A 26,719-nucleotide genomic window follows, 5' to 3' on the forward strand; every position below is an offset into this window, starting at 1 on the left:
TCTTTTTGTTTAACCACCATGCCATTAACACGTAACCCCCCAAGTTTAAAGATAATGTGCCTTCTACCATCTTATTTCTCTCAAGTTCTCTTTAGCGTTAGCACTCTTTTCTTGCCCATCTCAGGGATTCTATATAATGTTTATTGAGCTTGTCTACTTTTTGTTTTTCTTCCCCATTAAACTATGACCTTAAGGCAGGTGTTTTTGTTAGGAGTGTAACAAAAATACTGACTCTATGAAGACTTGGTCATGTGTTTTAGTCTTCTCTAAAACACTGTATTTGCTACAAATGCTCATTTTTACATTTGTAATCTTTCTTACTATTTAAAACTCTCTTCTTACTGAAAAACCTTTGTGTAACACAGTGTAGATGGTCCTTCTCGCCCTTCAGTCAAATTCTCTGTCAGCTGCATTTTAGGTGAATTCAACTACATTTATAAGGTGAATCACTATGATAGATCCTAGGGTTAATAAAAAGGCAGTAATGTTGTGTCTCTTGTCAAGTTGCTAACCATTCTCAATCAAGAAGAAAAAAGAGAAGTCTCAAGTTAGTATGTGAACATACTTGGGAGAATGTGGTGCTGGTAACAGTGAATTCTGACAAGTAAGATTGGAAAAGTCTTTATGATACCGTTTGGACAGTATTTCTTGTATGCCAGATCTTTTGCACATGTACAAACTGCTGCTTAATGTTGTTAATTATTCAGTTAGTTATAAAATTGGAAGAAAATGTTTTAGGTTAGTTTGGGAGAATACTTGACAGATACACAAAGTTGGGGGAAAAGCATTTCGGAAAGACAAGCAGAAGCTCAGATTTGTAAATAACTAATAGATTAGTTGTTTCTTATAAGTGGCATGTTAATTATAATGGAGTTGTACGAAATGGGGTTAGCTAATCGGCAGGGGCAGATCAGGGAAGGCCAATAATTTATCCTAGAATAGTTAGAATTCATTCTGGAAGCAGTAGAGACCCCCTGAAAAATTTTAAGCAGAATTAGTATAGTTGTCTTTTCTTTTAAATGGTGAAAGTTGATTAGAACAGTGACTTCTGTGTCCATATAATAGCCTTGGTAATCAGAGATACTCCAATAAACTTCACATTTTCTGTACTGCTTAGAGTAATGTTCAGTAGAGATGAATCTTTAACACATTTACTGTTTGAAACCATAAAACTTTTTTCAATTTATAAACTGTATCAGGGCTTCAAAAACTTACAGAGTAATATAATATATATTCATGTACCTTCCTTCTATGTTGGAGTTTCCAGGTGGCTAAGTGATAAAAGGATCCTTATGCCAGTGCAGGAAACGCAGGAGGCCTGGGTTGGGAAGATCCCCTGGAGGAGGAAATGGCAACCCACTCCAGTATTCTTGCCTGGAGAATCCCATGGACAGGGAAGCCTAGTGGGCTACAGTCCATGGGGTCACAGAATCAGATGTGACAGTGCCTGCACGCACCACACACCTTCTATCTTAAGAAATAAAACATGGCAGATGAAGTTGAATTTCTTATCTGTCTTTTACCCATCCCATTCCCTTTCCTCCATTCTGGAGGTATGTATTTTTCTTTTGCTGTCAGTTTTCTATAAAGCCTTCATAGTCTACTTTCTATAAGTTATTTCAGTGTAAGAGTAAGATGTGCCTTCTGAGTCAGGTGTCTTTCATAAAAGTTGCACCTTGAGTTTTTGTGTGTTTGTTTTAAATGCTCAGCAAACCTTCTATTTAAAATTATTGTTTCTTCCTAAAGCATATTGTTATCCCATATTTTCATTTGTATATGAACTTAAGTCGTTTTACCTATGAGGTTTGCTTGAAATGAGACATTATCGGTGCTATAAAATATGAATATTTTCTTATTATAACTAATAAGAGTAACTTACAAACTTAGTAAAAGATAAAGGGAAATAATATGAATACACCCTGGTCAGAATGTTTCCTGATTTGTGCCTGTGTACTCAGGTAAGAGTAAAATCTATTTCAGGTAACTGAATTGTATATTTCTAGTTTCTGATATGTTTAGCATTTATTTATTGATTTGTTGCATTTTATTAAGAAATTCAATTAATGCTGGATCACATCACAGACCCAATGGACATGAGTGTGAGCAAACTGTGGGAGATGGTGAAGGACAGGCATGTTGCAGTCCATGAAGCTGCAAAGAGTAGCACACGGCTTAGCAACTGAACTCAACATATTAAGAAATTCTGTACAAATTAACTCTGTACCTAAAATGTATTGTTTTATTAAATGTTGAAAACAATAATTAAATCTTCAACATTTAAAGTGTTGATGACATTCCAAATCAACTTAGAGAAGAAGGATTAGTGACTCAGAGAGGTTATATCATACGTCCAAGATCACATGGCTGGTATGGTGGCAAATTTAAGACTCCAGTGTGAATCTTAACTCCATTATCATTCTATATTTTATGAGAGGGCAAAACAGACTCAGATATAAAAATCAGGGAACGCTAATAGCTTTTAATGAGAGGATGAGACCTTTTTTTCCATCAATGACTAAGAAGCATTTAGATACAGTAAAAATTCTCATGTCAAATCAGTTATGTTTAAGTCTCGAACAGCGTAGCTATTTATCTTATACATGTGCTTATTCTTCAGTAATTCCATTTGACTGGTTTTTTTCCATTTGTTGCATAAATGTAAATTAGAGAATAATTAAGACATTCTTTGAATTTTTCTCTTCTAGTCGTGGCTCAGACAGTAAAGAATTTGTCTGCAATGCGGGAGACCTGGGTTCCATCCCTGGATTTGGAAGATCCCCTGGAGAGGGGAACAGCTACGCACTCCAGTGTTCTTGCCTGGAGAATTTCATGGACAGAGGAGCCTGGCAGGCTACAGTCCATGGGGTCGCAAAGAGTCAGACAGGAGTGAACAACTTTTCACTCACTCAGATTTTTCTCTTCTAGTGTCTATTCAGACATGTTGAACCTAGTTCCCTTAATGCAGAGTTTCAAACCAACCTTGGCACTATTTTTGGACTAGATGGTTCTTTACTGTGTGGAGGTATCCTGTGTATTGTAGGGTGTTTAGCAGCATCCTTAATACCAGTAGATACCAGTAGTTCCATTTATTTGCATGTTTGGGGGATTAGGGAGACTTTAGGACCTTGTAATAGAGACACTTTTATTACTCGAGTTACCACAGTCCTTAAGTCGGAGAAGAAACTATATTTGGCATATGCTTACAGAAAGAACAGAATAGTAAGAAAGTGCTTAAGAAAGAAGTGAAAGTGTTAGTCACGCCTGACTCTTTGAGACACCATGGACTGTAGTCCGCCATGCTCCTCTGTTCATGGAATTCTCCAGACAAGAATACTGGGAGCCATTCCCTCCTCCAGGAGATCTTCCTGACGCAGGGATGGAGCCCAGGTCTCCTGCATTACAGGCAGATTCTTTTCCATCTGAGCCACCAGGGCAGACACTAGCAAAGAAGCAGTAATTACATTGAAGCTAAAGTGTCTTAGAGTCCAAGAAATAGAAAAAGCACTAAGTTAAACAAGACACAAATATGGGTTCCTCTTAGAACAAGATAGATGTAAATAAATGGTTGTGAATTTCAGAAAGATACTTAATGGGACAAAGATAATTATTACTAAGTTTTTAACTTACAGGTTGGGCTCTGTTTTAAAAATTGTTTGAGAATAAATGCCTTTGGTCTCAGAGTGTAATTTTTCTCTCAAACATGTATTCAACAAATATATGAATGCCTTACATGGGCCACATTCTAGCGCTGTCATAGCAAGCAAAATGACATGGTCCCTTCCTTTTTGGAGCTTATACAATTTTGTGGCATTTGTCAAATAAAAACATCAAGACTTATTTGTGTTTTTTTTTTTTTTTCCTATCAGTCTTCTTCCACAGGTTTGCGCTTAGAGCAGAATTCTTATCTCTTTTTACTCACTGATGTCACCTTGTAGAACACCTGGTAGACATGCAAACATTTGTTAAATGAATAATTGATTAGCTGGGAAGATACATTAAAAATTATACATGATTGATTAGAATTGTGATAGTGCTCCAAGGAAAGTACTGTATAATATAAAGCATGTAACAACGGGTCTGGTCTAAGCTAAAGTCAGATTAGATTATATGAACTTTAAATCTGAGGCAGTGATTCTTCCCCCCTCCCCCCAGCTTTATTGTGGTATAATTGACAAATATATATATTTAAAGTATCCAGTGTGATGATTGGACATATGTATACTTTGTGCAGTGATTACCACAATCAGCTTAATTAACACATCTGTCACCTCACATAGTTAACTTTTTTGATGTGTGTGATGAGAAAGCTTAAAATCTACTTTCTTAGCAAATTTCAAGTATGCAACACAATATTACCAACTATAGTCATGATGCTGTACATTAGATCCCCAGAACTTATTCATCTTGTAATGGAATGCATATACTCTTTGATTAACAGTGCTCCATCTCCACTTACACTCCCGTTCCACCCTCTGTTTCTCTGAGTTTGACTTTCTTTTTTTTTTCAGATTCCCCATGTAAGGGAGATCATCCAGTTTGTTTTTGTCTAGCTAATTTTACTTAGCATAATGTCCTTAGATTCATCCATGTCATTGCAGAATTTCCTTCTTTTCATGACTGAATAATATTCCATTGTCAATCCATGTCATGTCACATCTTCTTTATCCATTCGTCCACTGATGGACATGTAGATTGTTTCCTTAGTACATTTGGCCACCATAAACAATGCTGCAATGAACACACGTGTTCATGTATTTTCTTGAGATAGTGATTTTTTTTTTCTTTATATATATACCCAGAAGTGGAACTGCTGGCTCATATGTTCTATTTTTAATTTTTTGAGGTCCCACCATACTGTTTTCCATAGTGGCTGCACCAATTTACATTCCCACCAGCAGTACACAGGGGTTCCCTTTTTTCTACACCCTTCCCAACACATATTTTGTCTTTTTGATGATAGCCATCCTAACAGGAGGCTTCTCAGGTGGTGCTAGTGCTAAAGAACCTGCCTGCCAATGCAGGGGACGCAAGAGACATAGATTCAATCCCTGGGTCAGGAAGATCCCCTGGAGGAGAGCATGGTAGCCCACTCCAGTATTTTTCCTAGAGAATCCCATGAACACAGGAGCCTGGTGGGCTACAGTCCATGGTGTCGCACAGAGTCAGACATGACTGAAGTGTCTTAGCACATGCTAACACGTGTGAGGTGATATCTCGTTGTTTTGATTTACATTTCCCTGATGATTATTGATGTTTAGTACCTTTCATGGCCCTGTAGTCATTTGTGTATATCTTCTTTGGAGGAATGTCTATTCAGTTCTTCTGTCCACTTTTTAATCAGATTGTTTTTTGCAATTATGTGAGTTCTCTATGTATTTTGGATATTAACCTCTTCTCAGATACATGGTTTGTGAATATTTTTATAGATTGCTTGGTCATTTTTGGTTTTCATTGCTGTACAGAGGCTTGTTAGTTTGATGTAGTCCTACTTGTTTATTTTTACATTTGTTTTCCTGTGCTTTTGGTATTATATCTAAAAAAAAATTGTTGCCAACACCATTGTCAAGGAGCTTTTCCGCTATGTTTTCTTCTAGGAGATTTAGGGTTTCAGTGATTTTTTTTTTTTAAACCAAGATTTTAAGAATATGTAGGAGTTACCTAGACATGTTTTGGAGGCAAGAATGGGGGGTTGGAATGTATTGTAGGCTGAATTCCTGAGTTGGGATACAGTATGCCTTTTTTTAGGGTTTGAGTGTTGGCAGGCTTGGAGGGGGACTTGTGGGTAGCATGGTACCAGATGATATACTAACTTTTCTTCAATTATGTACTGGAATACTGAACATTTGTAGTAAAAACAATAATATCATTATAATATTAGCAACTACAATAGAAAAACTTTTAAGTGGTAATTTTAAAATATTTTGTTTCTGATACTTGATGAAAAGTTGTTTCAATTAATTAGAAAATGAAACTCCATCTTCCATCTATGTACTGATATTCTCTGTGTTTCTACCTCCAGATGTTTTTGTTTTAATTTATGCCCACATATTCAAGTTAGCATATCCAAAAGTGAACTCCTTTTATAGTTACCAATCATATAAGACAAAATTGAAAAATAAAAAAACACTTCATGGATTTTCTGTCTCAGTGAATGTTTGTTCACTCAATTTCTCAAGCCAGAAGTCGCACCTTAAAATGATGAAACTCTGTCACCTTTAATTATTTTTTTCCATTTAATTGTATCATACGACTCAAAGACATTCTTTTTTTTTCTTCTTGGATATACTTCTCTCTAAACTTGCATTCTCGTCTTCTCTGCTATATTTTTGCTGGTTTTCTGACCATTCTAAGCCTTATTCATTTTTCCTCATGTTAGTCTGTGTGTCACTTGCTGCTTGAGTGATCTTTTCTGAATGCAAAGCTAATCCTGTCCCTTGACTACTTAAATGCCTGCCGTGGCTCATTTGGCTTTCAGGATAAAAACTAACTACTTGGCAAAATGTGGTAGGCCCTTCAGTATCCATGTCACGTGCATCTCTCCAGGCTTTTTATATTACCCTTCTTTCAAAGCACATTCTTTATTTTTATCATACCTTTTTAACTTCTAGATATGCTGTTTGAATTAATTGAAACTTAATAAAATTTAAAAATCAGTTTTTCATCACCTGTTTGGATAGCACAAACACAGAACATTTTCAGTCATTATACAAAGTTTCGTTGGGTAGTGCTGTATTCAAGCATACAGTGTGAAGCTTTCTTTTCCCTATCTATGCATGCTGCTCTCCTTTGCTAAATGTGTGATATGCCTTTCCTTGTTTTGCCTAGCTAATTCCCATTCTTCCATTAAGACTCAGTTTGGATGTTCTCATTTCTGGAAAGCCTTCTCTGCTGACCTTTTCCTGTCTCTTTCACCTCCAAAGTCTGAATTCTTGCCTTTTGCTTTAATGTTTATTACATTTAAATTCAGGAGTCAGTATTTGAAAACAGGATTCTAGCAGATACCAAGTATTGAAATTTTGTATAAACTAGTTTTAGTCAGTATAGTTTTATACTGAATGTAGTGCATGGATTTACCACCATGGAAGTAAAGATACACTTAAATAGATTTATCATCCCAGTACTTACTGAAGACGCACTTCATTAAATAATTGTGGCCTTAGGAAAAGATAGTCAGTTGGCATGTTACATAGGTCAGAGTTTTCTCTACTTGAATGAGAATTCCATACATTTAATTAGATTTTTAAAACATAGAATTGAATCTAGCAACTCAAGAATTTGAAGATGTATTTACAAATAGAAAAGCATTGTATCAGATGTATTTCATTATAGAAATACAGTATTAAATTTTTAGGTAATCAGGTCAACTTTAATAATTAGCATTATGATAAGCAGAGTCAGGAACGCAAAAAGCATCAGTATGGGTACCTACCCTCACTCAGGTTTACAATATTGTTACTTATCAGCAAGTTGTATCGCCACTCTACTTTAGTTACCCACTACTACTCACCATCACTTGATATGTTCTTTCTGTAATCATAAGTTCAGGTATACCTCTATTTGACCAGGATGAGGAAGGATTAGTTTCAGCATAGTTTTAGACCTTCAGAAATGGTATTAGTGAGCCAAAGAGAATATAAGAAAGGAAAATGTGACCTTTTGTGGGGAGACTTCAGATTTTTGCCCAGGGCTTATCTTTTGTTCTAGGAGTGGGACAAAATACTCATTCTTCTTGCTTATTTGTAATAGATTCGGTGACTGTATTTTCCAAACCAGAAATCTGAAAGGATCTTCTAAAGAGATGGGTTTTTTGTTTTGGTTTCTGTTTGCTTGAGGTTTTGTTAATCTATTCAGAAATATGAGACCATCATGGAATAAGTTTGGATGCCAAATATTAGAATGCCACTATATGGCTTATGGAGACAATGGATTTCTCAAGATATTTTTGAATTCAAATATTCGAATTTAAAAGATCAAACTATGCAAACCCCGGTTACCTGAACTCAGTTTAGTTACACTTGAGTCTGGAAAGGCTTCATTGATAAAACTTAGGTCTTTAAATTGTGTGGCACAAATAAGTAAAACAAACATTTAAAGATGAACAGATTATTAATGAGGAATGGTTTGATTAGGGATACTTTCTTAGACAACCTAGGCTTTAGTAGACAAAAGAAGGAATGGAAAACAAAAAGTAGAGGTCTTTAGAGGAAAAGAAAAAGGAGTGAACATTGTTTGTGAAATAGTGCTGAGACAGGGTAAGAACACCTGACCAGAATAGAAGATGAGGATTGAATATATATATAGATAGTGATTTCACCTATCAGGGAAGGGATTAAGATCATGTGATGAACTCTCCTATAAAATCTCATTCATACGAACATACCACATTATCCTTACTTATATTAATATTTGACTTCTCATACTTTTAGTCTCAAAAACTTTTTTTTGAAAATAGTTTTTTCTGTATGTATTTGTATCATACTTTTGTTTTCAAATCTTTGTTCTATTTCTGTTCAAAAGGGTTTTTATTTTTGAAATTCATGTATCAGATTTTAGTATTCCACCGGCATGCAGAAAGCTGTTATCTTTCCACATCCATTGATTACTGTGACATCTGATTTTCAGTCTTCTGTATTTGCTCTAAACCCTGACATCATTCATGTTGACTTTTTTTTTGATGAGGATAACTTATCAACCTGTATAACCTCACAGTTCATCTAGTTCTTAATAATGACTCCCACCTTTCTCTGCTTCAGAAATCATCTATAGCATATTTAACCTTTTTTGGTGAGGTTTCTTTTTCTGGCTGCCCCAGACAGCTTGCATAAATGCTCACTCAGTCATGTCTGACTCTTTGTGACCTCATGGACTGTAGCCCACCAGGCTCTTCTGTCCGTGGGGTTTTCCAGGCAAGAATACTGGAGTGGGTTCCCATTTCCTCCTCTAGGGGATCTTCCTGACCCAGGGATTGAACCCGAGTCTCCAGCGTCTTCTGCTTTGGCAAGAACATTCTTTACTACTGTGCCATCTGGGAAGCCCTGTGCTAAGCGGCTTGCAGAATATTAATTCCCTGATAGAGAATTGAACCCATGCCCCCTGCAGTGAAAGTGCAGAGTCCTAACCATTGGACTGCCAGGGAAGTCCCATTGGCCAGGTTTATTAAGGTATGATTTACCGAGTATAGTTCTGACACACTAAGAATTGGCTAACCAACTCCTCAGCATTCAATATATACAACAGTTCCACCATACTCAAAAGTTCTTTTATGCCCTCTGATAGTCATCTCCTTACCCACTCCCAGGCACTAGGAACCATTGATCTGATTTTGACCCTATAGTTTTGCTATTTCAGTGTGTTATATAAATGGAATAGTCATCTACTTACCCACTCCCAGGCACTAGGAACCATTGATCTGATTTTGACCCTATAGTTTTGCTATTTCCAGTGTGTTATATAAATGGAATCATACAGTATTTACTTTTGATTCTGGCTTCCTTCACATAATGATATGCATTTGAGATACATTCATGTTGTTGCATGTATCAATAGTTTATTCCTTTTGCTTCATAGTGTTCTCTTATATCAGTTTATCCATTCAGCAGTGGAAGCACACTGGGTAGCTGTGAATGAAACTCTATAAAACTTGTGTACAGGTTTTTGTATGAACATAGTTTTCATTTCTGTTGGTTAAATATCTAGCAGTGAGATTGTTGGATCATGTGGTAGTATGTGTTTAGCTTACTAGAAACTGTCAAATTGTTTTCCAAAGTAGTTGTGCCACTTGGCATTCCATCCTGTAGTTTATAAGAAATCCAGTTGCTGTGCATCCTTACTAGCATGTGATATTAGCCACATGATACCTACATTCTGGTAGGTATGTACTGATGATTTGTTAGGTTTTTAATTTGCATATCAATGATAAATACGTACCTTTCATATGCTAATTTGCCATCCCTTTGTCTTCTTTGGTGATGTGTCTGTTACCCTTTTTAAAAAATATTTGAGGGGTTTTCTCAAGAGTTCTTTATATTTTCTATATATATATTCTTTATCAAATATGTTATTTGCAAAAATTTTACATATGTTGTTAACCAGTATTGCTACTATTTTCACTTTGGTCAGTTATCTTTTAGAGCAATTAAAACTGGGAAACTATCTTTTTAAAGATTAAAGTATAGTTGATTTACATTATTGTGCTAATTTCAAGTGTACAGCAAAGTGATTCAGATGTGTGTATATGTGTGTGTGTTTATGTATATATTCAGATTCTTTTCCATTATAGATTATTCCAAGATATTGAATATGGTTCCCTGTACTATACAGTAAATCCTCACTGTTTATTTTATACATAGTAGTATGTTTCTCTTTATCTCATACTCCTAATATATCCCTCCCCCTTTCCCCTTACCATAAGTTTGTTTTCTATGTCTTTGAGTCTGTTTCTGTTTTGTAAATAAACTTATTTGTATTATTTTTAAGATACCATATTTAAGTGATACCATGTGGTATTTATCTTTCTCATCGGACTTGCTTATGATTGTCTCGAGGTCCATCCATGTACTGCAAATGGCAATATTTTATTGTTTATTCCTGTGTGTGTGTATACCACATCTTTACCCATTCATCTGTTGATACACATAAGTTGCTTGCCATGTCTTGGATGTTTTAAATAGTACTGCTGTGAACATCGGGGTGCATGTATCTTTTCAAACTGCATTCTCAACTTGCTCAGATATATGTCCAGGAGTAGGATTGCTGGATCATATGGTTGCTCAACTTGTAGTTTTTTAAGGAATCTCCATACTGTCTTTCATGTTTTTTTTCTTTTTTTTTTAAACTGAAATTCTTTCAGCTAATATGCATTTGTTAAGGCAACCTGTATTATAGGATGAAAAATGATGTTTATATATTGAAAAAGTCAGGGCTATGGTTTTTTCCAGTGCTCATATATGGATGTGAGAGTTGGACAATAAAGAAAGCTGAGCGCAGAAGAATTGATGCTTTTGAATTGTGGTGTTGGAGAACACTCTTGACAGTCCCTTGGACTGCAAGGAGATCCAACCATTCCATCCTCAAGAAAATCAGTCCTGAATATTCATTGGAAGGACTGATGTTGAAGCTGAAACTCCAATACTTTGGCCACCTGATGTGAAGAGCTGACTCATTTGAAAAGACCCTGACACTGGGAAAGATTGAGGGCAGGAGGAGAAGGGGACGACAGAGGATGAGATGGTTGGATGGCATCATCGACTCAATGGACATGGGTTTGGGTAGACTCCAGGATTGGTGATGGACAGGGAGGCCTGGCATGCTGTGGTTCATGGGGTCGCAAAGAGTCGGACACGACTGAGTGACTGAACTGAACTGATATTGAAAAAAAGGAGAAATTCTGATAGAACACCATATAAGGTTTAGCCCCAAAGGGGAAACATGGTTTAAGTAATTAAAATGGCCACTTAGTTTTTGTTTTTTCCTCCCAAAAATGTAAGTAGTTAAGAGTTTGGATTATGGAAATATTAGTTCCTTTACTAGATCTCTTTCTTAGCAAAGTTTCTTTTTAGCATTGCTCTATGTTACCACTAATCAGGAAAATCAGTTGACTTGGAACTATAAACCAAACAATACATTTATGAACCTCACTGAATCAGCCTAGAAAAACTGACTTTTGAAGATGCTAAAGCACCTGCCAAGATGCAGCATACACAACTTTCCGGGTTGTGTTGGCCATTTGTATGTCTTCTTTGAAGAATTGTCAGTTTAGGTCTCCTGCTCATTTTTTGATAGGGTTTTAGTTCTTTTGTTGTTAAGTTGTATGAGTTGTTTTTATATTTCGGAAATTAAGCCCTTGTCAGTCACATCATTTGCAAATATTTTCTTTCACTCTATAAGTTGTCTTTGCATTTTGTTTGTGATTTGCTAGGCAAAAGCTTTCAAGTTTGACTTGGTCCTCCCAAATGGAAAATTTTCTTTTACATTTCTTTTCATCTTTATCCTTTTGGGGGAATCTTCATTTCTTTCTGTAGATCCAAATGTCTGGATTGTAACATATTCTTCTGCCTGAAGAATTTTCTTTCACATTTCTTGTAGTGCAGGTCTTCTGGTAATCTCTCAGTTTTTGTCTGTCTGAAAGGTTTTTATTTCACCTTTATTTTTGAAGGATATTTTTGTTAAGTACCAAATTCTGGGTTGATAGTTTCAGCACTTTAAAGGTGTCATTCCATTGTCTTCTGTGTTGCAGAGTTTTGGATGTGAAGCATGCTGTAATTCTCATCTTTCTTCCTGTGTATGTAGGGTGTTTCCAGTTCTGTTTAACGTTAAGTGGAGGCCTCAGGCAAATAATAAAATTAAAGAGTGGGGAAGCACAGTGATTTGAAAGAACTTACAGTTGTAGTTTTCTATAGGCATTTGTATCTAATAATATAAGAGAATCCATAGGTATATTATTAAAACTATCAGAAGAGTATAATAAGTTTACTGGATATAATTTGGCTATATCCATATACCAAAAAGAAACAAGTTTGTTGTTTTTTTTTTTGAGTTGACATTTTTAGTTGACCATAGAAACTATAAACAAGAGTAGCGCCAATATGTTGAACCTTCGTTAAGAAAGTCATTGAGTGATATTAAGAATATTTTTTAAAATCATCAAATAGTAATCCTTAACACATTGTGGTATTAGGAGTAGACAAATAATGGGGAGCCAAAAAACAGATACACACAGAAAAGATTGACAAATTGGACTCAAAGTTGCAAACCTTTGTGCTTCAGAAGACATCATTATGAAAGGGAAAAGACAACCCACTGACTTGTAGAAAATATTTGCAGATAGATCATATATCTGATAAGGACCCTATATCCATATGAGCTTTTGTAGCTCAATAATGAAAAGGCAAATGACCCCAACTAAAAACTAAGCAGATACTTCTCTGATCCAGTGGTTGAGATTCTATACTTCAAATTCAGGGGACATAGATTCGATACCTGGTCTGGGTACTAGAATGTGCAGCCAAATAAATACTTAAAAAAAAAACAAGCAAAGGATTTGAATACACAGTTTACTGAAAAACATATGTGAATTACCAATAATACAGTGTGCATGCTCAGTCGTGTCTCCCTCTTTGTGACCCTGTGGACTGTAGCCCACCAGGCTCCTCTGTCCATGGAATTTTTCAGGCAAAAATACTGGAGTGGGTCACCATTTTCTACTCCAATAAGCACATAATAAGATGTTCAATAACATTAGTCACTAGGAAAATGAGATACTACTTCATACTCAACCAAAATGGCTATAATTGAAAAGACAAGTGGTAAGACTCGATAAATTACTAGTGGGAGTGTAACATGGTCTAGGTACTTTGCAAAACAGTTTGGTAGTTTCCTAAAATGTTAAACATAAAAATACCATATAGCCTAGAAATTTCATTTCTCTGTGTACCTACCCAATAGAAATGAAAATATTTGTCCACAAATGTACATAGCAGCATTACTGACAATAAGCCAAAAAAGTGAAAACAGTCCATCAGCTATCACATGGATGTACAAATGTGGTGTGAAGTAATAATACGTGCTACAACATAAATAAACATCACAGACACTGAGATGATACCTGATGGTAGTTTTGGTTTGCATTTCTCTAATAATGAGCTATGTTGAACATTGTTTCATGTGTTTGTTGACCATCTATATGTCTGCTTTGAAGAAATGTCTATTTAGGTCTTCTACCCAAGAAGCACAAGCTGGAATCAAGATTGCCAGGAGAAATATCAATAACCTCAGATATGCAGATGACACCACCCTTATGGCAGAAAGTGAAGAAGAACTAAAGAGCCTCTTGATGAAAGTGAAAGAGGAGAGTGAAAAAGTTGGCTTAAAGCTCAACATTCAGAAAACTAAGATCATGGCATCTGGTCCCATCACTTCATGTGAAATAGATGGGAAAACAGCAGAAACAGTGTCAGATTTTATTTTTCTGGGCTCCAAAATCACCGCAGATGGTGATTGCAGCCATGAAATTAAAAGACGCTTACTCCTTGGAAGGAAAGTTATGACCAATGTAGATAGCATATTAAAAAGCAGAGATATTACTTTGCTAACAAAGGTCCGTCTAGTCAAGGCTATGGTTTTTCCAGTAGTCATGTATGGATGTGAGAATTGGACTTATGAAGAAAGCTGAGCGCCGAAGAATTGATGCTTTTGAACTGTGGTGTTGGAGAAGACTCTTGAGAGTTCCTTGAACTGCAAGGAGATCCAACCAGTCCATCCTAAAGGGAGTCAGTCCTGGGTGTTCATTGGAAGGACTGATGTTGAAGCTGAAACTCCAATACTTTGGCCACCTCATGTGAAGAGTTGACTCATTGGAAAAGACCCTGATGCTGGGAAGGTTTGGGGGCAGGAGGAGAAGGGGACAACAGAGGATGAGATGGCTGGGTGGCATCACTGACTTGATGGACATGAGTTTGGGTAAACTCCAGGAGTTGGTGATGGACTGGGAGGCCTGGCGTGCTGCGATTCATGGGGTCGCAAAGAGTCGGACATGACTGAGCGACTGAACTGAACTGAACTGAACCCGTTTTTTGATTGGTTGTTTTTCTTTTTTATATTGAGTTGCATGAGCTGTTTGTATACTTTGGAGATTAATCCTTTGTCAGTTGCCTTGTTTGCAAATATTTTCTCCCATTTTGAGGGTTGTCTTTTAGTCCGCTTTATGGTTTTCTTTGGTGTGCAAAAGCTCTTACAGGAGTTTAGAACAAGGATAAAGAGGAGCATTTTATAATAATGATGAAGTCAATTCACAAAGGAGACGTAATGTTAAAAAAATATGCATCTAATATCAGAGATTCAAAATATATGACATAAAAACTGATAGAACTTAAAGGAGAAAGATTAGACAGAAAACCGATAGAAATATAGAAAACTTAAAGAACATTTTGTCAGCTGGGCCTAAATGACATTTATAGTACATTCCCCCCAACAACGACAAATACACATTCTTTTCAAGTGTTCATGGAATATTCACCAACATAGTATATCATATGCTACCTGGAAATCAAGTCTCAATAAGTTTAAAGTGATTGTTACCTAACAAAGCATCTTTCATGAACACAAGGAATTCAGTTTGGATTCAGTAACAGATTTCTGGAAAATTCCCGAATATTTAGAAATTAAACAACACATGATATAACCTGTGCACATAAGGCACCATAAACGAAATTACAAACATTTTTAACTGAATGAAAATGAAAAGATAATTTATCAGAGTTTATGAGATTGATTTAAAGTAGTGAGTAAGGAGAAATGTATAGTTTCAGATGCTTTTATTAGAAAAGGATAAAAGTCACTTATCAGTGTTTTAAGCTTTTACCTTAATAACCTAGAAAGATAAGTGCAAAGTTAATGAAGCAAAAAATAATTATAGGGAAGAATATAATAAAGGTAGGGCAGAATAAAATGATATAGAGAAAGATGGACAATAAAATTATTGAAACCACAAGTGGTATTTTGAAGAAATCAGTAAAATTGCTAAAATTTTGGCCAGAGTGATCAATAAAAAAGCAGAGCAGGTAATTAAACTGATACGGAGAATGAAAGCAGGATATCACTGCAGATTGTACAGACACTAAAAGAGTAGTATAAAAATCTTTTGAACAGTTTTAGACAAATATTATAACTTGTAAGATACAAACAGCCAAAACTGATCAATTAAGAAATACATAACTTGAAGAGGTTTCTGTTGAATTAGAAAACAGCATTCATAATGTAAAACTTTGCTGAAAAGAAACTCCAGGTCTGGTTTCCGGTTGGTGAATAGATACTACTCTATACAAACTCAGAAAATAGAAAAGGGTGGCTCATTTCCCAGCTTGCTTTATGAAGCAAGTATAACTCTGTTGCCATAACAAAATAAAGACATTTCTATAGAAAGAATGCTTAACATCATTATTCATCAAGAAATTGCAAATTACAACCACAATTATACACCCATACATATTTATTAAAGTGGCTAAAGTTAGAAAGATTGACAGTGCTATATGTTGATAAGGATGTGGTGCAACTGAATCTCTCACATATTACTGGTGGGAATGTCAAAGAATACAGCTGTTTTGCAAAACAGCTGTTCAGTTCCTTAAAGTATTAACAACCAAAACAATCTTACCACTCAGCCCAGAAATAACATTTTATTCAAGAGAAATGATAATGTTTATTCACAAAGAGTTTCAAACACTCAAATGTCCATCAACATGAGACTTAATAAACAAGTTGTCCTATATCCATAGAAAGTAAAAGTACTGTTAATATATGCAGCAGCATGGATAAATCTCATTAACACGTTGCTGAGCAAAAGAAGCTAGACCCAAAACACTATATGCTCTGATTCCATTTATATACAGCTATAGAAAAGACAGGTCTAATGTATAATGACAGAAAATAGGTTAGTGTTTCTTTGGGCTTTAGGTTGTTCCAGAAAATTTACTCAGATGGCACAAAGATACTATTTGAGTTGATAGAAATATTCTGTGCTTAGTTATGTTTTTAGTTAAATGAGAGTATACATTTATCAAAATTTATTGAACTTTAGTTTTAAAAATTAGTGCATAGTATTGTATGACAATTTTATCTCTATAAAATTGACTGTAAAAAAATCAGAAGATGTGTTTGTCAGTTGATTGTGCAATAGATGGAATTTGTGAAGTGGAATATATATACATAGTAGAAGAAATTAACCAAATGCAGTTAAGAAAAGAGAAAGAAAAGTAAAATATAGGAGGGAGAGAGAGCAGCATGAAAGTATATTGAAGTATATTGTGAGAACAACTTAGATACTTTTAATGGGAGTCTTAGGAAAGGTATTAACAACAGGTATTCAGTAAAGGAGGTACTTAAGGCAGAGGGAAAATATTCCTAGATCAGTACTCTGAGATATGATAAGTAATGAAGAGCAGGGACAGTGGTAAATGTGTGTGCAAACATAAAAGAACATAATGTTTAGTGAAATATATAGAGCAATAGCATAAATTGGAAGGAGGTCTAAGTCATGGAAGGGTGAGTAAGGATCTGATTAATGTTAGATCTATATCCTAATTTCTGGGATAACATAAAAATGAATAAAAATAGAAGGCATAATTTTCATACTGATAGAGGAAAAAGAAAATTAAGTGATAAATATTCAGTAAATTCCAAAGTTTGCAAGAAAGGTGAAAAATAGAAGCTTGATACAATAGAACAAAAACAGATAAGGAATTTAAACTCAGATATAAACTTTTTAAATTACTGAATTTTGGCAAAATGTCATAGTATTTTAAAAAAACAGAAATTACATGTTATTTAATGATACAGAAACGTTGTAAAGAAATAATTGAAAAAGACATTAGGGAGACAAAAATGTTTTATAAGTGTATAAAAAGGCCGTGTAGTCAAATGCAAAAATCATTACTAGAAATAAAAAGGTTTGCTTCATAATTATATAAAGTTCTGTTCACCAGGATGATATAACAATTATAAAATTATAAGCACTTTATAACATAGCCTCAAAAACTTGTAAAGCAGAATTTTGAAAAAATACAAAAGAAATAGACAAAGCCACAATTTCATAGAAGATTGTACTTACTTTTCTCAACAATTGATAGAAAAAAACAGGCGTGAAAACCCAAAACTGGATAAGGTTGATTAAAGAGCACAATGCTGCATCCAACAGTTTTAGAATATACATTCTTTTCAAGCATATGTAGAGAATTTTCAAAAATTACGTGTTGACCATAAAAACAGTCTTAGAAAATTTCAAAGGATGGAAATCATGTTGGAGATTTTCTTTTACTACAGTATAATTAAGTTAGATATCTATAAAAATGGTACACTGTATATTTGGAAATCTAAAAGAAAGTCATAATGGACATTAGGAAATATTTAGATTGAATGATGAAAAAGTATGACATACTAAAAGTTGCAGAATGCAGCTTATTAGATGGAAATCAACAACTTTAAATGCATATGTTAGAGAAAAAGGCTGAAAGTTATTAGCTAAAATCCATTTCAAGAAGAAAAAATAAGAGCAAAATAAAATAAAGGGGAGAAGGAAATAAAAACAGAGACAGGAATTAATGGGTAAGAAAACAAACGTGCAATAGAGAAGATCAAGGAATCAAAAAAGAATTCTTTTTAAATATTAAAAAGAAACTTTTAATGAGCTCAGCTGAAGAAAAAGAAAAATAAGTAACCAACATGTGGAATGAGAAGCAAAAAGAACATGACTGCCAATACTGTTGACATTAAGATAGAAACATATGAGGAAATATCTTACGCAAATAAATTGGAAAATATAGTTGAAATAGGCAAGTTCCCAGAAAACTATGACTAATGTAAGAAATAGAATTTGTGACTAGTCCTTTAACACAGCTGTCCCCAGCCTTTCTGGCACCAGGGACCCATTTCATGGAAGACAATTTTTCCATGGATAGGGCTGGGGTGGAGTGAATGGTTTCAGAATGATTAAGTGAATTACATTTATTGTGCACTTTATTTCTGTTGTTGCATTGTGCTATATAATGAAATAATTATACAGCTCACCATAATGCAGAATCAGTGGGAGCCCTGAGCTTGTTTTCCTGAGCTCAGTTGATAATGTGAGTGATGGATAACAGCTATAAATACAGATGAGGGTTTGCTCACTCACCCACCCGACCACTCACCTCCTGCTGTGTGGCCTGGTTCCTAACAGGCCATGAACTGGTAGAGGTCCATTGCCCAGGGTTTGGGGACCCCAGCTTTAAGGTTGAAATAAATTTGATCAGTGGTAAGTGCTTCAGAAAGACTTTATTCCCAGTTGGCATCCCTGGTATATTGTTTTAAATGTTCAAGCAAGGCATCCTGTATTTCTTAATATTTTCCCAGAGAAGAGGAAAAGAAAGGACATTGCCACTCATTTTATGAGGGTAGCATAACATTGATATAAATACTTGAACAAGTACAAAGGAAATTTACAGACAAGTCTCATTAGTGACCATAGATGCCAAAATTTGAAAAGGCTAATCAAGAAACCCAGCAAATATATCTCATGATAATGTTGGATTTTCCCAGGAATGGGAGTTTTATTCAATGTAATTCACTGTATCACTATATTACTAAGAGATTTAAGAAAGAAGAATGTCATGATTATTTCAATAAATTAAAAATAAATTTGGTGAAAAGTGAAAGTGTTATTTACTCAGTTGTGTCCAACTCTCTGCCACCCCATGGACTGTAGCCTACAAGGCTCCTTTGTCCATGAAATTCTTCAGGCAAGAATACTGGAGTGGGTTGCTATTCGCTTCTCCAGGGGATCTTCCTGACCCAGGAATCAAACCCAAATCGCATACATTGCAGGCAGATTCTTTACTGTCTGAGCTACCATGGAAGTCATAGATTTTAAGAATTTAATATGGAAAGTGAAAGTGTTAGTTTCTCAGTTGTGTCCAACTCTTCGCAACCCTATGGACTAGCCCGCCAGGCTCCTCTGTTCATCAAATTCTTCAGGCAAGAATACTGGAGTGAGTTGCCATTCCCTTCTACAGGGGATCTTCCTGACCCAGGGATCGAACGTGGGTCTCCCGCATTGTAGGCAGATTCTTTACCATCTATAGGTAAAGTCAAATTTGGTACTCACCTGTAAAAAATGAGAAAGAAAGAAATTTTGTCATTTGTGACAAGGTGGATGGACTTAGAAGGTATTGTGGTTTGTGAAATGAATCAGACTGAGCAAGACAAATACTGTATCTTTTCACTTATAAATGAAATCTAAAAACTAAAACAAATTGATAGATATAGCAAAACAGAAACAGACTTACAGATAGGACAAACTACTAGTTACCAGAGGTAAGAGGAGTGAAAGAATGGGCAAAGTATGTAAAAGAGATTGAGAGGTACAAACTACTAGGTATGAAATAAATAAGTTACAGGATTGTAATCTACGGCACAAGGAATATAGTCAGTATTTTATAATAGCTTTGTAAGGAGTGTAGCCTATAAAAATATTGAATTACTGTGTTGTATACCTGGAATACAATATTGTAAATCAGATATAAACTAATTGATTGATTTGATAAAATTCAGTATCATTGCATGGCAGGAAAACCCTCCTAGCAAGCTAGACATAGAATGAACTTCCTTAGTGTGATAAGCAGTATTTCTCTTAAAACAGCAAACATACTTATTAATAATAAAACTTGGAATGCTTTCCCATTTAGGATGGGTGTAAGTCAACAATGCTCACTGCCACCACCAGTTTTCAACATCATATTGAGGTCCTAGATAAGACAGTGAAGCAAGAGCCAGAAACAAGAAACCTATAAGGATTAAAAAGGAAAATAAAACCTACTGTTATCTATAGATGATATATTTGTGTATATAGAGCAGTAGTCATGTATGGATGTGAGAGCTGGACTGTAAAGAAAGCTGAGAGCCGAAGAATTGATGCTTTTAAACTGTGGTGTTGGAGAAGACTCTTGAGAGTCCCTTGGACTGCAAGGAGACCAAACCAGCCCATCCTAAAGGAAATCAGTCCTGAATGTTCATCGGAAGGGCTGATGTTGAAGCTGAAACTCCAATACTTTGGCTACCTGATGTGAAGAACTGACTCATTTGAAAAGACTCTGATGCTGGGAAGGATTGAAGGCAGGAGGAGAAGGGGACGACAGAGGATGAGCTGGTTGGATGGCATCACCGACTCAATGGACATGAGTTTGAGTAAACTCCGGGAGTTGGTGATGGACAGGGAGGCCTGGCGTGCTGCAGTCCATGGGGTCACAAAGAGTCAGACACGGCTGAGCAACTGAACTGAAGAACATTTCCAGATAAATTATTATAATTAGAGTTTAGCAATGTCTTCAGATTCAAAGTCAATATACAAACATCATTTGTGTTTCTATAAGCCCACGAAAAACAAAACTTTTTAACTAAAGGAATCATTTAATTTAGTACCAATGCTATGCAGCATGAATAAATCTTAGCAGGCTGTATGTAAGACCTTGGTCTTATTTATTGAAGAGATGAGAAACCCAGTAGAACAAGAATGTAAGTCCCTGTTTGCTTTCTTTTCAGACTTAAATCTAGGAAATATTCATTGTTTAAATTTAGTATGCTTATCTAGGGAGGGCCTATATGGTTTATCCAAAATACCACAGAATAGTATCCTAAAGTAGTTGTTTGCAGTATTACTTTTGGAGTAAATTGATCACAGAAAATGAATATCTTGTTAATAGAGATTAGGGGCTTGTTTCATCTGAATCTTTGTCTAATAATAAGTCTTTTCTGTAAGCATTCTTGAAAGCATTCTCTGCTGGGAGTTCATTAACTTTTCTACCTGAAGTTTCCACTGTGGGAACTAGCTCTGAATCATTTCACAGAAATTTTACTGAAGTATGTATTTACCAAGTATCATGGTAGCTACCTTACTTGGTAAAATTTAAGAGATTAGTTCTAAGATGCATCGTTTCTTCATAGTCTACTAAATTAAACAATGTTGTCACTTTTTGACTAACATTGATTTTAACATGCATCTTGATTATAGAGGTTTTTGTTTTTTAAAAGCATTTTATGATTTATGAAACATTCCTATAGAAATATTTCTACTGTTTTTATAGTTTAAAAGTAACTGCATAGAAAATCTACTTTATAGTTCATTTTTCAGGTCTATACTGCTGCGTTTAGTTTTTTTCCTTCATAATTTAAGCATCCTTAAAGTAGTTCCTTTTCTTGTTTTCCCAGTTACTTTGCCATCCTTGCCATTTTCCTCTGGATGTTTTATAGTTTGTCAGTAACCTTCTTAATACTGAATATGATACAGACTTCAAAAAGAAAATTATAAAACCTTAACATTAGTATATCCAGAAAGTAGTATACTCTGTGGATTCATGAACTAGAGTTTTGTTAATAAGATTTTCAGTAATTTTTTCCCTTAAAACAAGGAAAAATTGTTTTTTAATTTTTGCAAGTAGGTTTAAATTGTAAGAATTTAAATTGTAGGTTTAAACTTTTTCCTTAAAACAAGGCAGAATTGTTTTATTTTTTGTAAGTAGGTTTAAATTGTTAGAAATTGCAAGAATTTCTCCCTGTTGACCCTCATTTACTCATTTTTAAAATTGAAGTTAAAGATACTATTTAAAAAGTTAACTTTTTTTGTAACCAATATAAACAGGATTGTAATACATGTCTTTTCCAATTATTCTTTTCCTCTCTACCAAGTCATTGTAAAACAAACCTGCCCATTATTTTAACCTGGGAATGTTTCAAAATGACAAAGAAGTTTACTTGTTTTAGAAGTGAATATTTACATTTGAATATTTATATATATATATTTTTTACAATCATAATTCCTGGTAGTCCTTGTGTGACTTTTTACTATGTTTTGTATATTCCCAGTTCAGCTTAATTCATCTAAAGGGAAAATGACACCTCATAGTGTATTAAAATTATCAGATTCATATAGAGTGTGGCTTCCCAGGTGGCACAGTGGTAAAGAATCCACCTGCCAGTGCAGGAGACACAAGAGACATGGGTTTGATCCCTAGGTCATAAAGATCCCCTGGAGTAGGAAATGGCAACTCACTCTAGTATTCTTGCCTGGAAAATTCCATGGACAGAGGAGTCTGGCAGGCTACTGTCCATGGGGTCACAGAATCAGATGCAACTGAGCATGTGCGCGTTCACACACACACACACACACACACACACACACACACACACACTCACTCTCACGTAGAGTGTATGGGTAAGCTTTTTTAGTAGCTAATATACTCTTCTCTCTTTAATAACACAGGTTTTGAGAGTATTTTAGAAGGGCTTTATGGACCACGGCTACGAAGAGACCTCAGTTTATTTGAAGGTAATACTTCTTAAATTCTATTTAAAAATTTTAATCTTCAGTTCATTTTACAAGTGAAAAATAGTTGTTTTATACTAGCTTTTTATTAAAATGAATTTGTGATCTTGTTTAATTAGAAAATAGTTTAAAAATAAATGATCCAAATATTATTTCTGTTATTACATAATATTATTAATATTATAACTTTAGTACACTATTTTAGTACAAAATAGAAAGCAAAGCTTGGTTTTTAGCTTAATGATAAAATTTAACTTTTGTTATTTTAAACATTATATTCCCTGACTTATTCTTAAAGAGGACTCAAAGGGGTTCAGTTAAATAAATATCTCTTATTACTTACAATATAGGCAGCCTAGAACTCATATTGTCACTCTGAGATATCCTGCTGTGTGTATCCAGAGTTTTAATACTATTTGTTGTTTATTACAGCCTCCTCTTCCAAACACTTTAGCATAAATCCTGGTAGAAAATGTTGATCTATGCTATAACTGCTGTGATATAGTTTAGTTTTTTTTATTTCTTGCTTGGAAACAGAGCATTAGGAGAGGACATTTTTGTAGACATTGAAATTTTATAGTATAGCTCATTCACAAAATGGGCAATGTTAGTGTAGACTTTCTTCTTTGGTTTTGATACAATTCTTTCTCAATCTCTTACCTGTTCAGTTGTATATGCTAACTCTGTTACCTTCTATTCTCCTGGTACTTCCCATTCTACAAAGACCCAAGGTATTTTGTCCAAATAAATCTTTTGAGTTGAGGTAGAGATAGTGATCGGAGAAGGCAATGGCACCCCACTCCAGTACTCTTGCTTGGAAAACCCCATGGACGAAGGAGCCTGGTAGGCTACAGTCCATGGGGTCGCTAAGAGTCGGACACAACTGAGCGACTTCACTTTCACCTTTCCCTTTCATGCACTGGAGAAGGAAATGGCAACCCACTCCAGTATTCTTGCCTGGAGAATCTCAGGGATGGCGGAGCCTGGTGGGCTGCTGTCTATGGGGTCGCACAGAATCGGACACGACTGAAGCGACTTAGCAGCAGCAGCAGAGATAGTGATGTTAGGAGCAATCAAAAGTTTCCACTCATTGTCTCTCTCTCTCTCATTTATTAATGTTGAGCAGAATAATTGAGTTATGAATCATAGAGCTGAAATCTATATCAAAGACCATTTGTGCCAACCACCCATGTTCAGTCAGATGAATGATATCCATGCAGAACATGACTTTTAGGATGAAGACTCGAAAAGGTGCCTGTTCTAGTGTTTTTTGTTATTGTTCTAGTGTTTTATCGTTCTTATGGCTAAAATCTTTTTCTATCTTTTTTCATTTCTTATTTCATTTATCATAGTTTAATACTGCATTAAATATTTTTACCTGATATATTTATAAGCAAAACTGGCTTTATTTTCACTTATTTTTCTGAGCATATAAATGAAGAAAGGAAAAAAATCTAAAAAAAACAAGTATTTAACATATGCTTGGTATTTCTTCAACCTTTCTTTTTAAACCTGCTGTCCTCATTCAGATCAGAAACACCATTATTCTTAATTGCCTACTGATAACCCAAGATGCAACTTGTAACTCTTAAGTATCTTGCTTCCCCAAATTTCATTTATCTTTATATAATTATATAGGCATATATTTATGTTCCTTCAGAAATTAGTTGTTTAGTATATAAAGGGCAGAATGTCCTAATGAAATAAAAGTCTTGTATTTTGTTTTTAAACTAGTATTTCCTTTGTGTACAAGTAACACATGTTCATTTTTACAAACTAGAAAATACAAATAAATCTGAAATAAAATATTACTTAGTTCCACAACCCCATAGATAAACTTTAACATTTTTATATAAATTTAAAATATATGTTTAGATGTAATTATTCTTCTATTAAAGTAGTACATATTGTGTGTACAGTGTGTATAGGTTTTTGTGTTTACTGATTTTGTTCTGAAATAAAATATTACTTAGTTCCACAACCCCATAGATAAACTTTAACATTTTTATATAAATTTAAAATATATGTTTAGATGTAATTATTCTTCTATTAAAGTAGTACATATTGTGTGTACAGTGTGTATAGGTTTTTGTGTTTACTGATTTTGTTCACTAATATATCATTTAGATATATGAAGTTCTGTATCATCATTCTTAATGGCAGAAAAATATTATATCGTATATCTGTGATAATTAATTTAGTGAATTATACCTGTTGCTTGTATTCATCCCATTTTTTCTTTTAATTCTGGTTGATCTTGTACTTTATATCCTCTTTTGTGCTTTTTTTGATGGCAGGATTTATAAAATTAACTAAGCTGTGGAACTCAGTCTTTTTCTCAAACACAGGCACATATTGAAGTTGCCCTTTTTCATCCTAAGTGTTCTTTCTTTCAAGTTTCTTAGGTAAAATCTTCCTTCTTTTCTTTGCATGTTTGAAATTTTTTTTTAAAAGGCTTGTAATCAAAGTTGCACACTTAAGAGGGATGATACTAATTATAGTAATAAATCTATATGTGTGCAAGGGTAAAGAAAGACAGCCATATTATATCTTGAAGGAAAGTTACAACATGCTATCAAAGTGTAGAAGAGCCTTTGAAAAGGTTTGTGGAAGCTATCCACTATAGACATCTCCAGCTTTTCTCTTATCCTCTTCTTAAATGTTTGCTTTCTTTGTTATTATCATTGTTTAAAATGGCTTAATATTTAGATGTTAGGATTACCAAGCCAAGTGTAGATATTTCTCGTTATATAAATCTATATTCAGGAGACATATTAGATGAGTGTATGTTTTTATCTAAACCATTGGAAATCTGAACCTTTGTTACTCACTGTCCAAAACACAGTTATCAGATTTATTGGTTAGCATGGGATCCTTATATATTACTCTAAATTATTTTTTATTATAAAATTAAATGCATAGTATTTTTAGTTTGTTAATACATTTAAGTTAAATAGACTGCATTGCCAATTTGCTACTATTTTGTGGAAAAATGTGTTCTAAATTTCATTCTGCTAACTTAAAAGTCAGCTCTGGTATACAGTGTGTTTTTAATTTAAAAGTTTTTATCATATATATTCATATTTTGAGGAGTTCATATTTTAATTCTTGAAATCTGTTGAGAGTTGCTTCCAAATTGAATGGTTTTGAAAGAAGCTTTTAAGTGTTCCTAATTTTTAATTTATTGAAAACAGAAGTTCTAACTTTGTCTTCTTTTATTTCTTCTCACAACTTTTTGTCCTTTTGAGGAAAACATAACTGTTACTGCTTTTTGGAGTCAAGTCTCCAAAGAAACTTTGAACATTGTGAATTTTTATGAACCCCCTGAAAAGTTCCCTATATTCTATGCCTCTCTTTTACCAACCCAAAACTCACTTGTTCTGCCGTCACATGACTTCTAAGCAGAAATTCACCCTTGTTTTCTGCCTTAGTCAGTCCTTTCTCATGTCTTACCAGGAAACTAGTTTCTTTCATATGTAAGATTGTCTGATTTACTTGCCCTGACTATGGACATTTACTAATAGAAGAGTACAGTAGGCATGTGTAAAGTGGCTGATTGATCCCATTGGTTTTTCTCTTGCTGTGCCCACATTTCAAAGAGAAATTGTATCAGAGGTATGCAAGTGATTGCATGTTGGCCGGTTCCAGCTTATTGACTATTTTTGAATGGCCTGTGAGCTTAAAATGGTTTTTATGTTTCTAAATAGTTGAAAAAAATCAAAAGAAGATTTAATATTTTGTGACATGTGGGAGCTATATGAAGTTCAAATTGAACGTCCAGTTAGTACAGTTTTATTGGAAACAGCCCCTCTCATTTGTTGACATATTGTCTATGACTACTTTTGTACTTCAACAGTAGAGTTGAATGGTTGT

General features: G+C 34.6%; 1 protein-coding gene across 33 annotated transcripts in view; it reads left to right on the plus strand.

The window, feature by feature from the left end:
* Positions 1-26,719, plus strand: part of LCORL (ligand dependent nuclear receptor corepressor like) — a 172,932-nt gene that overhangs the window by 26,295 nt on the left and 119,918 nt on the right. For 28 of the 33 annotated variants that reach the window (XR_014082971.1, XR_014082972.1, XR_014082965.1 and 25 more), the window contains one exon: positions 22,784-22,849. The exons of 2 other annotated variants lie outside the window; for them this stretch is intronic. Coding sequence is in view for 12 of the 31 variants with exons in the window: in XM_081593319.1 (XP_081449445.1) it covers positions 22,784-22,849 (66 nt within the window). In the remaining 19 variants the exon portion in view is untranslated. Of the gene's footprint in view, positions 1-22,783; positions 22,850-23,972; positions 24,098-26,719 lie in introns of all 33 variants that reach the window. 3 more of the 33 variants (XM_081593402.1, XM_081593412.1, XM_081593443.1) reach the window with 1 other exon arrangement.

The sequence above is a fragment of the Giraffa tippelskirchi genome, chromosome 1 (assembly GCF_054371585.1).
Source record: "Giraffa tippelskirchi isolate mGirTip1 chromosome 1, T2T-mGirTip1v1.2.pri, whole genome shotgun sequence".
In the NCBI taxonomy this organism is placed as follows: Eukaryota; Metazoa; Chordata; class Mammalia; order Artiodactyla; family Giraffidae; genus Giraffa; species Giraffa tippelskirchi.